The sequence below is a fragment of the Euleptes europaea genome, chromosome 19, assembly GCF_029931775.1.
Source record: "Euleptes europaea isolate rEulEur1 chromosome 19, rEulEur1.hap1, whole genome shotgun sequence".
Classification (NCBI taxonomy): domain Eukaryota; kingdom Metazoa; phylum Chordata; class Lepidosauria; order Squamata; family Sphaerodactylidae; genus Euleptes; species Euleptes europaea.
The window spans coordinates 12,124,958-12,143,171 of record NC_079330.1 but is presented as its reverse complement, the minus strand read 5'-3'; the positions used below and the strand labels follow the sequence as shown (position 1 = coordinate 12,143,171).

The following is an 18,214-nucleotide window of genomic DNA, read 5'->3' as shown; positions in this document are numbered from 1 at the left end:
TTTTTGAGCCACGGAGCACTTTTCGGGAGAGAAATTAATCACGAAGCACTAATTTTCACCTAGCACCTATATACTAAACCGAACGACGGTGGTATTTTTCTTTCCAATCTCTTCACGGAGCACTAGGGGATGCTTCGCGGAGCACCAAGTGCTCCTTGGAGCACAGCTTGGGAACCTCTGCCTTAGAGGAACATACAAACCGGGCTATCAGTTTATTGGTTTTCCTCATCCCTGGATTTTAGTTTCAGGTGACGACCTGTGGCGTCATGTCCTGTTGTCAGAGCTGCAAGGCTTTGACTGTCAACTGAGCTCTGGTCTGTTTTCTCTGTCCCCTCTTTGCAGATGACGGCTCAGCTGATGTTAGCAGTCGGAGGAGCAGTCTTGGGTTCCTTGCAGTTCGGCTACAACACTGGAGTCATCAATGCTCCTCAGGAGGTAAGGAAGGCACAAATCACAAAATCACACAAGGTTGGAAGAGACCACAAGGGCCATCCAGTCCAACCCCCTGCCATGCAGGATCCCACAATCAAAGGGCTCCTGACAGATGGCCATCCAACCTCTGCTTAAAGACCTCCAAAGATGGGGACTCCACCACCCTCAGAGGCAGCGCATTCCACCGTCGAACAGCCCTCACCGTCAGAAAGTTCTTCCTAATGTTTAGGTGGAATTGCTTTTCTATTAGTTTAAATCCATGTCCTAGTCTCTGGAGCAACAGAGAACAAGCTAGTTCCCTCATCAACACGACATCCCTTCAAATATTTAAACATGGCTATCATGTCACCCCTCAACCTTCTCTTCTCCAGACTAAACAAACCCAACTCCCTAAGTCTCTCCTCATAGGGCATGGATTCCAGACCTCTGACCATTCTGGTCGCCCTCCTCTGGACACGCTCCAATTTGTGAACATCCTTCTTAAATTGTGGAGCCCAAAACTGGACACAGTATTCCAAGTGAGGTCTGACCAATGCAGAATACAGTGGTAGTATTACTTCCCTTGATCTAGACACAATACTCCTATTGATGCAGCCCAGAATTGCATTGGCCTTCTTAGCCACCATATCACACTGTTGACTAATGTTCAGTTTGTGGTCCACTAAGACTCCCAGATCTCTTTCACATGTACTGTTGTCAAGCCAACTGTCTCCCATCCTGTACCTGTGCATTATGTTGTTTCTGCCTAGGTGAAGTACCTTACACTTCTCCTTATTGAAATCCATTTTATTGCTTATGGCCCAATGAAGGCATCCATGTTTGCGCCAACACCCACACAAACCGCCCAACTGTACAAAAGTTTACCTCGGGGCTGGTGTTGTCACCAGAAGGCCTAGGGTTGCCAGCTCCAGGCTGGGAAATACCTGGAGATTTTGGCAGAGCCTGAGGAGGGTGGGCTTTGGGGATGGGAGGGACCTCAGTGTGGTATAATTCCATAGAGCCCACCTTCCCAATCAGCCATTTTTCTCCAGGGGAACTGATCTCTGTCGCCTGCAGATCAGTTGTACTAGCTGGAGATCTTCAGCCACTACCTGGAGATTGACAACCCTAAGATGGCCCTAGGAAAGATGCACCTTGTAAGAGTCCACAAAGGCAGCACCTTCATGGGCCTCTGGGCTTTGTATGGTTGCCCACACCGAATGAGGTAGATGTCCCTTCTCTCAGGACACGGTTGGGATTTGGAGTCCTGCGTCTGTCCATTCCAGATCAGTGTGGTGTAGTGGTTAAGAGCGGTGGTTTGGAGCGGTGGACTCTGATCTGGAGAACTGGGTTTCACTCCCCACTCCTCCACATGAGTGGCAGAGGCTAATCTGGTGAACCGGGTTGGTTTCCCCACTCCTACACACGAAGCCATCTGGGTGACCTTGGGTTAGTCACAGCTCTGTTAGAGCTCTCTCAGCCCCACCTACCTCACAGGGCATCTGTTGTGGGGAGGGGAAGGGAAGGCGATTGTACGCCGGTTTGATTCTTCCTTAAGTGGTAGAGAAAGGTGGCATATAAAAACCAACTCTTCTTCATCATCAGCTCAGTGATTTGTTTTTGGCTACATGCATCCCTTAGGAATTGCAAGCAAGATGTTGCCCTGATTTAACTAAGGATGGGTGGGGGGTCCTCTCTCATCTGCACCTGCTGAATGAGGAAGCCCTACCCTGGTGTCTGCCTGCTTTGCAGTGTTCCCTCCCTCAGGCTCCACCTCCAAATCTCCAGGTATTTCCCAACCCAGAGTTGGCAACCCTATGCCTATGGCATCAGGTTTTCTGCTGGAAGAAAAATGGGATATAAAGTGAGAATTTTTTACAAAAATGGGTAGATAGCTAGCTAGCAAAATTCTGTTAGTCTGCTAGAAAATCTTGTCGGCTTTTTTATGCACGGTTAGTCTATGACAACTTTAAGAAAAAACCCGCTGTTCAGGATAGAAATGTGCCCCCCCCGCCACACTGGAATAACATGTCCAGTTACCCGGCTTACTGTTAGATCCGATAGGATTTATTTAGCAGGTTCCCAGGAGAATTAAAATTTTGCTCTGTGCTGAACGTTGTGTTTGAAAGATCTCTGGGAAAGCTGTTGTATAAATGCCAGCCCGATTTGGATTAAAACCTGAGTCCCCAGGGACAGCTTCTAGAGCTGAATTTAAGCACACCCAGAGTTCCTGTAAGGGTTTGACCTGGATTGCAAGTCACCGAACCATGCCAAAATAATTGCCCCCCCTCCCAATTTTATTTCAAAATAGAAGAATTCTAGACCCTGCTTAGCTTCTGAGATATGACAAGATCAGGCTACCCTGGATAGGGCTGCCAGGTCCCTCTTCACCACCGGCGGGAGGTATTTGGGGCGGAGTCTGAGGAGGGGCGGGGGTTTGGGGAGGGGCGGGACTTCAGTGCCATAGAGTCCAAATGCCAAAGTGTCCCTTTTCTCCAGGTGAACTGATCTCTATCGGCTGGAGAACAGTTGTGATAGCAGGAGATCTCCAGCTAACCCCTGGAGGTTGGCAGCCCTAACTCTCGACCATCCAGGTCAGGGCGGCAGGCCTATAAGAACGGCGATTTCCCTGTTTTGGGGAAGGAAAGCCAATTGGGAATTTGGATGCGGCAGCTTAGGAAGGAAGTACTAGCTGCCTTTTTTCCCCGTATGGTTCCCCCCCCCCTTCATTCTTGCCTGGCCACTATGACTCAGCAAGTAACTCAACCGCCGGGAAGCCCTTCTTTGGTGTTTTATCAGCAGCACCAGCCAGCCCACATTTCCTAGAGATATAAAAAACCTATGCTGCAAATAGTGAAAGCTGTATGAGGGGGCAGCACGTGGCTCAAAACTGAAATATGCAACATCAAATGCCAAAAAAAGTTGTAAGCATGTATTATTAAATTATTAAAAGAAGCACTAACAACAAAACCAAATACTCGTGGTAGCCTCGCAGGGCTTAAGGCGAATATTGCTTACAATCACAACTCAAATATAGCCAACCGCTATTTTTTTGGCATTTGATGTTGCATATTTCAGTTTTGAGCCACGTGCTGCCCCCTCATACAGCCCACATTTCCTGACAGGTCACGGTGAAATGGGTTGGCCTGGTGCCGGTTCGACTCTCGCCACCACCTAGTGGAGAAAGCGTCTCCCCATCTCGCAGCGAGGTGTTATCTTGGGGGCGATACGTTCCGTCTCTCTCTGTCTCGTCTGGCGGCTGAGGCTGACAGATCCCCAAGTAGGTTAAAGTCCACAGATAGGCAGGCCTGCGGCACACTGTCGGTGGCCGGGGAGGGTGATGAAACCAGAAAGGAATGCCTCCGGTGGGGCGGGCAGAGCAGAGCTCCGGCCGGCTACTCGCCTCTAAAGTTTGGATCCTATTTTGTTTTTGTTTTGTTTTTTAAATTTTATTGCTTTTTATAATTAAACACTAAAAAACAAAATCATAATTCAATACAAAAAAACCATAAAATATACAAAAACACGCACAGAGCACTATTACATCCATTGCTAATACACTGTTTACTATCCTTTGTAAAATACATAGTGCCCAAACCTCCACCACCCACCTTTGTGCCCTCCACCCTTGGACTTCTGGAGCGGTGTTATGACAGTATATAAAAACCTATTATTATAATCATTTATTAAAAAACACATTAATCTATAATTGATTAACTATACCTGTAAAATCAATTTTTGCCAATTTATCCCAATATGCAGCGGCCTTTGACCATATTTTTTAAAATCCATCCATGTCTTTACCATGTAAAGAATCTGTAAGTTTGGCCATCCGCATATACATCCATAACTTTTCTTTCCACTCTATTTTGAACGGGGTGAGACTTGGTGACCTTGGTGGTGTCTGTTTACGGTTGCCAACCTCCAGGTGGTCACACATATACATAAAGTACCACTGATGCACCAAATATAGTGGTTTATGTGGTTTAAAAAACTTGATTTCCAACTAGGCTTGCCAGGCCTCGTAGCTCCACCGGCGGGAGCTTTCTGGGGCCATGGCTGTAGTGCGCGATGTGCACGTGCACCTTGCGCGACGCGCCCGCATCACTTCCGGGTTTACCCGGAAGCAACGTGGACGCTCTAGCAATCTCGGGCAAAACTCTTCCCATAGAGTTTTCTCCGAGATTCCCAGAATGTCTGCGTCACTTTTGGGTTTACCCGAAAGTGACGCGTGCCCGCATGCCCACAGTGCCCGGTGGATTGGCGGGATTTTACCCGCCACCACCAGGCTCTTGGCAACCCTATTTCCAATGAATGATTCAAGTTATGCGACAAAACAATTTATACAAGTCGCAACAATCTATGCAAGTTTACAAGGTTTCGCGAATCTTTTCCTTGTTTCTCGAATTGCATTAGCTTCATCAGACGTCTGTTGCTACTGTACAGGAAAATCTTGACTTTCTGATTTTGCTCCTATTGTTTGAAAACAGAATTTAAAACAGACATGGATACATTAATCCCTTAAAACTTAACATCAGTCAATATAGTTTTACCGTAACACAATTTTAACTTACCCAAGCAGATTAACTATATCAGCAGACCATGCTGTTTTGTCCTCAAGCCTCTGTTTAGACGGTCTGCGATAACCAACATTCAGTTTCCATACATCTACTCACAAATTGACTGCAGCTGTTCTCTTAATTATGTCTGTATCACACCAGAGTTTTCCTATACTCCTCCCTTACATCAAAGTAGTGACTCCTTACGTATATCTTTTTAAAAAATCCCAACAGTGTTTTTGAAACCACATAAACCATTATATTATGTGCAGCAGTGGAACTTTATGTATATGTGTGTCCCAGGTACCACTCCCCTTCTGGTATTGTAAACCTCCAGGTGGTGGCTGGACATCTCCTGGGATTACAACTGATCTCCCAGCGATGGAGATTGGTACATCAGGAGAAAATGGCCACTTTGGAAGGGAGACTCTATGGCATTATACCCCACCGAAGTCCCTCCCCCTTCCCAAACTCCTCCTTACTTAAGCTCCACCCCCCCCAAATCTCTAGGTATTTCCCATCCCGGAGCTGGCAAGCCAGGTTGAGGGTATGCCAAAGACAACTTTCACCCTCTGTCTGCCTCTTTATCTCCCCCAATGTGAAACGGCAACAGAGATTTTGACAGTGTACTGCCCACCCTCATTTGCCAGGGGTCTTGCTTGTGAACCAGCAGCTGGCAAGAGCCCTTTCCTGGTGTCTCAGCTCACCCAGGAGAAAAGTGGCCAAGAAACCCGCTAGCTTCCAACCCGCCCCTCAATCGTACATAAATTCATTTCATTCGTTAAAAGCCAAGCAGTCATGCATACATACCCAGTGGATGCAGTCCAATTCAGTGGATTGGGAGCCAGCGTGGTGTAGTGGTTAAGAGCAGTGGACTCTAATCTGGAGAACCGGGTTTGATTCCCCACTCCTCCACACGAGCAGAGGAGGCTAATCTGGTGAACTGGATATGTTTCCTCACTCCTACACATGAAGCCAGCTGGGTGACCTTGGGCTAGTCACACTCTCTCAGCTCCACCTACTTCACAGGGTGTCTGTGGTGGGGAGGGGAAGGGAAGGCGATTGTAAGCCGGTTTGAGTCTCCCTTAAGTGGTAGAGAAAGTCAGCTGATAAAAACCAACTCTTCTTCCTCCTCCTCCTTCTTCTTCTTCTTCCTCCCCCCCCCCACTTGGCTTTCCTTCACAGGTGATTGAAAGCTTTTACAATCGGACGTGGAACGACCGCTACGGGGAGTACATCACCCGCAGCACCCTCACTACTTTGTGGTCCCTCTCAGTGTCCATATTCTCTATCGGAGGGATGGTTGGAGCTTTCTCCGTTGGCCTGTTTGTCAACCGTTTTGGACGGTGAGCACATAACCCTCTTTCTTGTCCGTTCGTTTAACTTACCGCTTTTCATTGTTTCGGGGTGGAATTAACATTTTATTTTCAACATCGTACAACAGTCTCCCTCCCTCCAGGCCTTCTTTCTCCACCCTGGTCCTACAGAGTGCCGGACCTATTTTACAAGTGGTTCCATCCGTATCATAACTTTCTGTTTCTACTCTTGGGGCAGACTTTTCATTTCTACACTCCCCCTCCCCTCTCCAGAACCATCATGTAACATATTCAAATAAATCATTTGGGAGATTTAGGGTTCGATCCAGCCGGCTGCTTTCACTCAGTCTCATCTAGTTCCCCTCCATATTGTGTGAGTAAAGTGCCGTCAAGTCACAGCTGACTTATGGTGACCCCATAGGGTTGTCAAGGCAAGAGGTAAACAGTGGTGGTTTGGCATTGCCGGCCTTTGTGTAGCGACTTCCTTGGTGGTCTCCCTTTCAAGTACTAACTATGGCCGACCCTGGTGGATCAGGTCCGCCTGGGCCATCCAGGTGAGGTCCTCTCTATATTACAGACCCATATTACATGCAGGTCCCATGACCCTTAGCAAAGCCTTTTGGGGTGGTCAAAGAAGATGTCACTTTCCTTCCCCCGCCCCCAGCTGAAATGCTGGTGGGATCCAACCAGCATCAGATGGAGAACTAAAAATATATAACAGGAAAACTGATCGCTGGAAGAAAATTTTGATAGCTAAATTCTGTGGAAAGTTAAGAATGACTGCGTGCTCTTTTATAATTTTATTATTATTGTTATTATTTATATGAGTTGGCAGGGTCATCTAGTCCAACCCCCTGCACAATGCAGGAAATTCACAGCTACCTCCCCTCCCCACACCCCCAGTGACCCCTACTCCATGCCCAGAAGATGGCCAAGATGCCCTCCCTCTCATCATCTGCTTAAGGTCATACAATCAGCATTGCTGACAGATGGCCATCTACCCCTTCTTTAAAACCTCCAGGGAAGGAGAGCTCAGCACCTCCTGAGGAGGCCTGTTCCACTGAGGAACCGCTGTAACTGTTAGAAAGTTCTTCCTTATATCTAGACGGAAACTCTTGATTAAGTCAAAATTTCAATCCATTGGTTCTGGTCTGACCTTCTGGGGCAATAACAACAACAACAATGACAATGTTTTATTGTATTGACTATATTAATTATGCACATTACGGGCAATTAGAGTTGCTAATAAATAATGATGCAATACCAACATGCACGGTACTTGACAAAGTGCATGAAGGCAGGCCCTGTCAGAGATGCAAGGCTGTCAGATTAGTTTGACAGGTTGCACTGAGATCAAGTACCGTATTTTTCGCTCCATAAGACGCACTTTTTTCCTCCTCAAAAGTGAGGGGAAATGTCTGTGTGTCTTAAGGAGTGAATGTGCATCTTATGGACCCTAGCCTGGTTTATCCGGGACTCCCAGAGCCGGGCGGAGGGACCCCCTCTCCTCCCGCCAGCCGGCTGGGCGCGCCAGAACGACGCGAGCCGGCGTTCCCTGCCCCGACGGCCAGCTGGGAGGCGGGCGGGGCGCACAGAACCGGCTGGGCGCGTTGAAACGACACGAGCCGGCGTTCCCCGCCCCGACGGCCAGCTGGGAGGCGGGCGGGGCGCACAGAGCTGGATTCATTGGGACGGCGCGCTGGGAGGCGGGCGGGGCGCACAGAGCTGGGCACGTCGGGAGGGTGCGAGCAGGCGTTCCCCGCCCCGACAGCCAGCTGGGAGGCGGGCGGGCCCGCACAGAGCCCGCTGGGCACGTTGGGACGGCGCGAGCTGGCGTTCCCCGATCCAACGGCCAGCTGGGGGAGGGGCGTCTTATGGTCAGGTGCTTCTTATGGAGCGAAAAATACGGTAGATCTGTAATGATGTCATAAGTCTGGAAAGTCCCTGGATTGCCTGTGGGATCTGGCCAGAACCGGTTTGGGCCAGATGGCTGATGCAATGTATTAGCAACAGGTGAATGACTTAGCATCTACTGTGATTGGTTGCCTGAGATGGCATATTGTATAATGCTGTATAGAATGGAAGCTTATGTGTCAGGATGCTATGAGTGTAAGAGTGTAAGAGGAGTTTGTATTATACCTGTGCACTGTAAAATAAACAAGCACTGCTTTTCTAGTAGCAAGGAGTTCTGGTGGTGTTTTCCTGGACAACCTGCGTAATCCGCTGGCTCCCGCGTCAGGCCCTGCCCCGAGAATATACAGGCAGGAAGAGCGTCACCTGGAGCATCTCCCGACTAAGTTCTGACCCTTTTCCTCTCCCAGGCGGAACTCTATGTTGATGTCAAACAGCCTCGCCTTCATCGCCTCTGCGCTCATGGGCTTCTCCAAGATGGCCAGCTCCTTCGAAATGTTGATCCTCGGCCGCTTCGTAATCGGGGTGTACTCGGGCCTCACCACAGGCTTCGTGCCCATGTACGTGGGCGAGGTGTCACCCACGGCCCTTCGAGGGGCTCTGGGGACCCTTCATCAGCTCGCCGTCGTCGTGGGTATCCTCATAGCACAGGTGAGCGGCTCTTGTCGCCGCCCCCTGCTGGGGACTGGGAAGGCTGGACCCATCATAGACGTTTGGATACAGGTCTCTGCTGATGAGGGCAAACATCTGTCCCACCGGCACATGTGCCTTTGTTAAAGAGGCAGAACTGCAAAAACCACCAAAAAAGACCACTGAAAAGCCCTGTTCATCTTTAGAGCAAAGAGTGGAATTTACTGAGGAGAGTGGTTTCATTTACAATGGAGGGGAGGGAGATTGATGGCTGTCAGTCATGACAGCTACATGGAGCCTCCATGTTCAGAGGAGCTATGACTGAACACCAGAGGCTGAGGGAAACGCCAGGAAAGGGCTCCTTTCAGATCTTATAAATTTTCACTGCAGATGCTTCCCCCATTGCAGAGGCAATCTGTTCATATTTTAAGCCGAACAGTAGTGCCTCTTCAGCCTAAGGAGGGGCCATGGTGCAGTGGTAGAGTATTTGCCTTGTGTGCAGAAGGTCTCTGGTTGAGTCCTTGGCATCCCCAGTTAATTGGCTCAGGTAACAGGTTTGTGAAAGGTTGGTCTGTGGCCCAGGAGAGCCACAGCCAGTCGAAGTAGACAATACTGACCACGGTAGGCCAGTTAGCGGACTCAGCATGAGGCAACTTCATGTATTCAAGTGATACAAAGCCTTGTAGGTTGCCTTTGGCTCTTCAACATTTGACCAAAGGCACGTCAGGGACCACTTTGAGAGAGCCAGTATGGTGTAGTGGTTAGGAGTGGTGGACTGTAATCGGGAGAACCAGGTTTGATTCCCCGCTCCTACACATGAAGCCAGCCGGGTGACCTTGGGCTACTCACAGCTCTCTCTGAACTCTCTCAGCCCCACCTACCTCACAAGGTGTTCTGTTGTGGGGAGAGGAAGGGAAGGAGATTGTAAGCTGGTTTGATTCTCCTTAAAAAGGGTAGAGATAGTCGGCATATAAAAACCAACTCCAACTCCTCCTACCGTAATTTGAGAACCTTTCTTTGCTAGTTCAAGAAGTTCTAGGGATCCATGACCTTCAGCACTTTCTGTTGACAGATTGCTGGATCCAGCCCACTGCCCCAAGAAATATATGGCCCCCAAAACACAGAAGGGCTTTGCTGTCAGGGGGCAGGCAAGCACCTTAGAAGAAATCCTGGGTTTGGAGAAACCACCACCCCTTGTGAACTTGTTGGTTGTGCCTTCTCTGTAGATCTTTGGCATGGAGCAGATCATGGGGAGCGACTCGCTGTGGCCGCTTCTGCTGGGCTTCATCTTCGTCCCTGCCTTGATGCAATGTATCATGCTGCCCTTCGCCCCGGAGAGCCCTCGTTTCCTCCTCATCAACCGCAATGAGGAGAACAAAGCCAAGAGCGGTAAGCTGGACTTGTAATAAGCTGTGGGACAATGGAAGAACATCTGCTTGGTAGGAGGAAGGTCTCAGGTTCGGTCCCCGGAGTCTCTGGTTAAGAGGATCAGGTAGCGGGTGATGGGGAAGACCTCCACCTGAGATCCTGGAAAGCCTGGCCAGGCTGAGTAGACAATGCTGAGCTTGAAAGACCAAGGGTATGACTCATTAGAAGGCATCCTCACGGAGTCATATGGATCATGGGCTGCAAGTGCTTAAGTCTGGGTTGGCTGGTGCAATTTCTTGTCAGTGTCTGCAGCTCAGTGGTGGAGCACCTGCTTTGCATGTGGAAGGTCTCAGGTTCAGTCCCCGGTACCTCCCTCTCAAAGAGTCTTGGGAAACAGAGCTGAGCAAGATCACCTTGAGACTTTGGAGAGCCAATGCGGGTTCTTGGCTAGACAGACCTCTGGCATGACATGGTCTAAGGCAGCTTGAGAGGCCATTCACTGTGGAGGGGAGGGACGTTGATGGTTGTCCATCATGACAGCTAAATGGAACCTCCATTTCAGAGGGTGAGGGAAACACCAGGAGAGGGCGGTGTCCTTTGGCTCTGCTTATGCTTTGGCTCTGATTAGCCATTGGTAGAAGCAGGACTCGATCTTGCTGGACCCTGATCTAACCAGCCTCACGGAATCATAGAGTTGGAAGGGGCCATGCAGGCTATCTAGTCCAACCCCCTGCTCATAAGAACATAAGAAAGGCCCTGCTGGATCAGACCAAGGCCCATCAAGTCCAGCAGTCTGTCCACACAGTGGCCAACCAGGGGCCTCTAGGAAGTCCATGAACAAGATGACTGCAGCAGCATTGCCTTGCCTGTGTTCCACAGCACCTAATATAATAGGCATGCTCCTCTGATCCCGGAGAGAATAGGCATACATCATGACTAGTATCCATTTTTGCTAGTAGCCATGGATAGCCCTCTCCTCCATGAACATGTCCACACCCCTCTTAAAGCCTTCCAAGTTGGCAGCCATAAGAAAAGCCCTGCTGGATCAGACCCAGGCTCATCAAGTCCAGCAGTCTGTTCACACAGTGGCCAACCAGGTGCCTCTAGGAAGCCCACAAACAAGACGACTGCAGCAGCACCATCCTGCCTGTGCTCCACCGCACCCAAAACAATAGGCATGCTCCTCTGATCCTGGAGATAATAGGTATGCAGCATGACTAGCATCCATTCTAACTAATAGCCATGAATACCCCTCTCCTCCATGAATATGTCCACTCCCCTCTTAAAGCCCTCCAAGCTGGCAGCCATCACCACATCCTGGGGCAGGATCAGCCTAGAGCATCTCTGACGTGCGTGAGATTGAGATCGCCTTGCCTGACCTCTCCTCTCTACTGCTTCTCCCAGTTCTGAAGAAGCTCCGAGGGACGACCGACGTCAGCAGCGACCTCCAGGAGATGAAGGAGGAAAGCCGGCAGATGATGCGGGAGAAGAAAGTGACAATCCTGGAACTTTTCCGCTCGCCCATGTACCGCCAGCCCATCCTTATCGCCATTGTCCTCCAGCTGTCCCAGCAGCTCTCAGGGATCAACGCTGTAAGTACAGCCATGCAAACGAGTTCATCTGTCTTTACCATGCTTCACGTTGCAGAGAGCCCTCACCTGGATGGCCCAGGCTAGCCTGATCTTGTCAGATCTCAGCAGCTAAGCAGGGTTGGCCCCCGTTAGTATTTGGAGGGGAGACCACCGAGGACTACCAGGGTTGTTGTGCAGAGGAAGGCAACGGCAAGCCACCTCTGTTATTCTCTTGCCTGGAAAACCCCATAAGGGGTCGCCATGTTGGCTGCAACTTGATGACACTTTACATACACATGCACACGTTGCTGAGGGGCTGTGGCTCAGTGGTAGAGCATCTGCTTGGCATGCAGAAGGGTCCCAGGTTCAATCCCCGGCATCTCCAGTTAAAGGGACTAGGCAAGTAGGTGATGTGAAAGACCCCTGCATGGGACCCTGGAGAGCCACTGCCGGTCTGAGTAGACAATACTGACTTTGATGGACCGAGGGTCTGATTCAGTATAAGGCAGCTTCATGTGTTCATGAGAGCCCTGATCTGGTTGGCCCAGGCTAGCCTGATCTCGTCAGATCTCAGAAGCTAAGCAGGGTCAGTCCTGGCTAGGACTTGGATGGGAGACCACCAAGGAATACTAGGGTCGCTATGCAGAGGAAGGCACTAGCAAACCACCTCTGTTAGTCTCCTGCCTTGAAAACCCTGGCTTCTTATAAGAAACACTGGGCGTTCTTTTGAGACAGCGGCTGAGAGTTTGATCCCTTTTGCTGAATCCCATCTCACGGGTTTCTGTGGATGGAGGGCTTTGGCAGATTTGCCTGAAACTGAATGATACAACAGGAAAAAACAGCACCAAATTCACAATATAATGTTAAATAAACACATAAATTGTAATTAATCAGTTGGACAAATATACAAATGCAAAGCACCAAAGACAAAACAAAAATGAACAAACCAACACTTACAAGAAAGAAATATACATGCACAAAAAACTAGGGGGGGAAATCCCTTTGTTCCAAGCCTGATGAAATAAACAATATAACTACTCTATAGATAGTAGATTAATGCCAAAAGTCCACAGTAAACGGCCATAGATGAAAATACTGAATGTCGTTGCGCTATTCCATAGCTGTGCGCTATACCATTGCTGTGCTCTTGCGCAAATCGCAGAGAAAAGAGCAGAGAACCTTTCCTTCAGGTTCGGAAACAAGCAGAAGAACGGTTCGTGTTGCCTAGATCGTTTTAGACACGTTTCGCTGTGGGCTTCTTCAGCCACAGTGCATCAAGTCAAATAATCCATAGTAGATAAATAGTAATACAGGACCTCAGTGGTTCTCCAACAAGATCTGAAAAACGGATGAAAATTGAATGATGGCACGGAAACTTTGGATTAGGGCCCCGAAAGACATCTGGGACTGATCGCTTGCCGAGCACAGGAGAGCGGGGTGGAAACATCACAGGTCCGAGCCAGCTTGGTGGCTATGAAGGCTCTTTCGCCTCGGTCCTTTCCGCCTGATGCCAGCACTTTCCGTATGCTCCTTAACAGCTTGCACATTTATCTTTTTCAGGTCTTCTACTATTCTACAAAAATCTTTTCGAAAGCTGGGGTGCCGGAGCCGGTCTACGCTACCATAGGCGCTGGGGTTGTGAACACAGCCTTCACAGTTGTTTCAGTGAGTGTCTCCTAAGTTTGCTGGTTGGAGAGGGTGTAGCTGGGAGAATGGTGCTTGTTTGTGTGTGTGTGTGTGTGTGCGGGGGGAGTTATCTCATGCCCTGGCCAACTTTGAATACTGGAACTTGTGTTTAAATTGAAATGGTGATGATGGATGTTACTACCAAGGTACCTGACTGAAAAAGGAAAAAAAAACAAGGTCTCTGCCCCCAGGATCTTAAAAAGGTAAAGGTCCCCTGACCCATGGGGTGACGTCACATCACGTTTTCTAGGCAGACTTTGTTTATGGGGTGGTTTGCCAGTGCCTTCCCCAGTCATCTTCCCTTGACGCCCAGCAAGCTGGGCACTCATTTCACCGACCTCGGAAGGATGGAAGGCTGAGTCAACCTTGAGCTGGCTACCTGAAACCAACTTCTGTTGGGATCAAACTCAGGTCGTGAGCAGAGCTTGGACTGCAGTACTGCAGCTTACCATTCTATGCCATGGGGCTCATAAGGATCTTACAGCCAGGCTTTTGACAGGGAAGTGAACAGAAGGAGGGGAGGAGGTGAATGAATGGAGGGAGCGTCACCTTTATTTCAGTTGAAGATATGAAGGCTAAAGGGTTAAAGCCAACGTTTTCATGCACAGAGAGAGAGAGAGAGCAGGCAAACTTCTCTACAGAAGAGGCAATTTGGGCTCCTTGATGCCTTTAGTTATTTGACGGAGATCATTTCTCACAGCCCTCTAGCCGTTTCCTTGAAGCACCTTTGGGAAGAACCAAGTTTGGCCTTTCCGTGTCTTTCCCTCTACTAAACCAGGCACTCATTCTGTTCCTCCCTCTCTCTGTCTCTTCTCTGACAGCTGTTTGTAGTGGAACGGGCTGGGCGAAGGACGCTCCATCTCATCGGCCTGGCTGGGATGGCAGGCTGCGCGGTCCTCATGACGATCGCCTTGGCTCTCCTGGTAAGCGGGGAAGGCATAACTATGGGTTGGGGAAAAAACTCCTTGAATGATCTGGGTAGAGGGACGGGCACCTTGATCTGTAGCTGTTGAGAAGGGCCAGATTAGGAGCCAGCGTGGTGTAGTGGTTAAGAGCGGTGGTTTGGAGAGCAGCTGCCACCCAGAGTAGACAATACTGACCGTGCCGGACCGAGAATCTGATTCAGTATAAACCAGCTGCATTTGTTCATGTGACCTGGGTACAAATATTCAAAATCAGAGGGAAACTTTGGGCTGATAGCTATCTTTCACCTTGGCTTGGAAAATAAAATTTAAAAAAGCAGATACACTGCACTGATCTCGGAGGGAAGAAGCGACAGAAAAATGATAGAGATGATGTTGGAGGGGGTGAGAACGAACACCAGGGCACTTCATGTGTCTGTACCCGTCTTATCTTTCTTCTTTTTCTTCTCCTGGTGCCAGGACCAACTGAGCTGGATGTCCTACATCAGCATTATCGCCATCTTTGGCTTCGTGGCATTTTTTGAGATCGGCCCGGGCCCCATTCCGTGGTTTATCGTGGCGGAGTTGTTCAGCCAAGGCCCGCGCCCCTCTGCCTTCGCCGTTGCCGGCCTGGCAAACTGGACGTCAAACTTCATCGTGGGGATGGGCTTTCAATACCTCGAGGTAACTTTGCAAACTCCCGTTCGTTGCTAAGAGAAGGATGGCTAGATTATTAAGGGCCCTGTCTCTACAGCTGTTTCGTTTGGCGGATGGAGGTGGTGGCAAAGGGGGAGGTGGTTGGCATGGAGAAGGTGGGCAGAGAGGAGGATGGAGCCAGGGAGCAAGAGGGAACTGGGAAACAGTGAGGCAATGGGGAATGAATAAGACTATTCAGAAGAAGGAGTAGGGCTGCCAACTCCAGGTTGGGAAATTCCTGGAGATTTGGGGAGGATGGAGTTTGGGGAGGGAGCTGAGCAGGGATGTAATGTAGCTCTGGGAGTTCTGTTTCTCCTAGCCACTATGGTATACCATAAAGTCCGCCCTCTGAAGGTGTCATTTCCTCCAGAAAAACTGATCTCTGTATTCTGGAGACCAGTTGTAATTCCTGCAGGCCCCACCTGGAGGTTGGCAAACCTAGGGGAAGGAGTGTGTGAGTACAGAAGGCTTTTGCACATTGAGTTAAAACACAGGGTGGGAAGGTGACCCCAGAAACGCATGTGTGCACAAATGTACCTGGGACAGAAAGGTGTGCTGTGGGATCCATAGATTGGTTGAGATTAGGGATTTCCATTCCCAAGTAGAGCATCTACTTGGCATGCAGAAGGTCCCAGGTTCAATCTCCAGTTAAAAGGATCAGGTAGCAGGAGACATGGAAGGCCTCCGCCTGAGGCCCTGGAGAGTTGCTAACCTGTCCGAGCAGACGATACCGGCCTCGGCAGACCAAGGGTCTGACTCGCCCCGCGCAAAGGGCTCCCTTCTGACAGTGTCCCTCCCTTTTCCCCCGCAGGAACTTTGCAAAGCCTACGTCTTCATCATCTTCATGGTGCTGCTCATCCTCTTCTTCATCTTCACCTACTTCAAGGTGCCCGAGACGAAGGGCCGAACCTTTGACGAGATAGCGTCCGGGTTCCGCCAGGGGGGCGCCGGGCAGGCTGACAACAAGACGCCGGACGAGTTCCATAGTTTGGGAGCCGACTCCCAAGTCTAGGACCCAAGAGACCTTTGTTTCCTCCTCCATGCTTCACTCTTCTTTCCCTGTCTGTTCTTGATGCTTGTAACAGAAGCCAGGTCCGAGGTGAAAGAGGCACCTGAGCCCGCTTCTCCGGGGCAGCCGCCTGGTTTCTGGGTAATGAACTGACCCCCTTCGCTAGGAACGGTTAGCTGGTTTCACGTCCAGGATTTCAATGCCAACCAATTCAGAAGCAACCGCTTCCCGTTCAGGCTGAGCCGCCTCTTCTTGGGAGGCGGCTCTTCTCTCTCCCCCGCCCCGGCCCCGTTTTAAGGGGAAAAAATAAAGCAGGAAAAAGACTGCACGTGGCATTTGCAGCACTAGGAACAAAACCGTTTTAATCGTGAAAAGCAAAAGAAAACTATTTTTAGATGAAATCTCATATATCCAAATTTGATTTTTAAATGATGTTTTTTTTAAAAAATAAAATAAATGGCTACCATTTCAAAGTTTCCCAACCTTGGTTGGGGAAAAGGTGGGGTAGAAGTCACATAAATAAAAGGGGGGGGTGTTTAGGCGTTGTGAGAGAGCAAATGAGTTTCTCTGGGGCGGGACCAGTGCCCTCCCACAGGGAATTTGAAGTGAGTTTGATAGCTCCCTTCAAAGGACTCTGTGCTGATTCCTTCCCCCACGATCGTGAGGTTGCTTTGAGCAAAATGGCTGCTTCTGATCCTGCAGTGATATTTTTATTAAATGATATAAACTGGTCTTTATGTCCGGCAGGGGTGGGAAAGGTCACTGTTCGTTGAAAACGTGGTTCTCGCCCCACCGTGTTCTCAAACCCATCACCTGCAAAATCCAATCTGTGGCTGACTTGTGGCGACCCCTTAAAGTTTTCAAGGCAGGAGGTGAACAGAGGTGGTTTGCCATTGCCTGCCTCTGTGTAGCGACCCTGGATGTCTTTGGTGGTCTCCCATCCAAGTACTAACCACGGCCGACTCTGCTTAGCTTCTGAGATCTGATGAGATCTGATGAGATCGAGGTAGCCTGGGCCATCCAGGTCAGGGCGAATCATTGTCTAGGACACTGTCTGAGCCTGCCGTTTTCATTTAGCTGTCATGGGTAATAGCCATTGACAGACCACTCCTCCGTGGATTGGTCTCGTCCCCTTTTAAAGCCACCACCGCTTCTTGTGGCGGCGAGTTCCATACGTTCGTTATGAACTGTGTGAAGAATTCCTCCCAGCGGGAAGGAGCCCTAACAAACGATGTGCCCCAAACCTCACTTATTGAAATATTGAAAGCTGCCCCCTCCCCAAGAGGGCCACCCCGCCATACATAAAGGTCCCATAAAGACACAGTTCTAGTGTGTCTGTTTCGGGGGCCGGGACGTTCTCTGTAAGCGTCCTCTCCTGGCCCGTTAAACCCTGGACTCGCTGAACCAAAAGAATCAGTGAAAATGGCTGCGTACATTTCCTGCTTACTGTGTATAGACTGGAAAATATTTATATTATATATATATTTTTTGTTCCACCGTGTTAATAGTGCACTAAATTATAGTGTGGTTTCTGACTGACAAGCAACTTACTGTAAATATTCTTGAATTATATGCAACACTGTATGATAAAACAGATGTAGTTTCTATAGCAACTGTTATGGAAGACTTGTACAATGACCTTGTTTTGTATAGATAACTTACCTGCACTGTAGTGGCAACTAATGCACTGAATTTTTAGAATGTGTTTTTTTTTCTCTTAGCATAAACACCCCAAGCCCTTAAAGGTCCCTGGCTCCCAGAACGAGTGTGTTTGCTAGAAGCGCCTGGAAAGTTTGCAAAAAAGGAAAAAGAAAAAAAAGGTCCCAGCTATTTAAGAATCAACTTTTTTTATTTATTTGTCTGTTTTTAAAGCGTGTGTGCGACTATACTCAAAAGACAACATACTTTTTAGGAAGAACAAAAAAAATTGCAACAACGGGGGGGAGACCCCCTAATTTTGCTGTGTCTGAGGCAGTGTTGTCCCAAACTCCTTTCTAAAGTGCCAATAGGAGGGGGTGGGGGGGAAATAAACGTACAGAGAGGAGAAGATTGTACGGACAGAATAAATGACATGAGCATTTGAGAGCCTGCAACCGTGTCTTGTGCTTTCATTGCAGTCTTGGGGGGGGGATTCATAGAATCATAGAGTTGGAAG

At 49.2% G+C, this 18,214-nt stretch overlaps 1 protein-coding gene across 1 annotated transcript in view; it reads left to right on the top strand.

The window, feature by feature from the left end:
* Positions 1-16,154, top strand: part of SLC2A1 (solute carrier family 2 member 1) — a 45,081-nt gene extending 28,927 nt beyond the window's left edge. The window contains exons 2-10 of the mRNA XM_056864891.1: positions 343-435; positions 6,156-6,316; positions 8,608-8,848; positions 10,054-10,216; positions 11,600-11,787; positions 13,327-13,431; positions 14,274-14,375; positions 14,835-15,038; positions 15,862-16,154. Of these exons, the coding sequence (XP_056720869.1) occupies positions 343-435; positions 6,156-6,316; positions 8,608-8,848; positions 10,054-10,216; positions 11,600-11,787; positions 13,327-13,431; positions 14,274-14,375; positions 14,835-15,038; positions 15,862-16,062 (1,458 nt within the window). The 3' untranslated portion in view covers positions 16,063-16,154. The remainder of the gene's footprint in view (positions 1-342; positions 436-6,155; positions 6,317-8,607; positions 8,849-10,053; positions 10,217-11,599; positions 11,788-13,326; positions 13,432-14,273; positions 14,376-14,834; positions 15,039-15,861) is intronic.
* Positions 16,155-18,214: the final 2,060 nt, after the last annotated feature.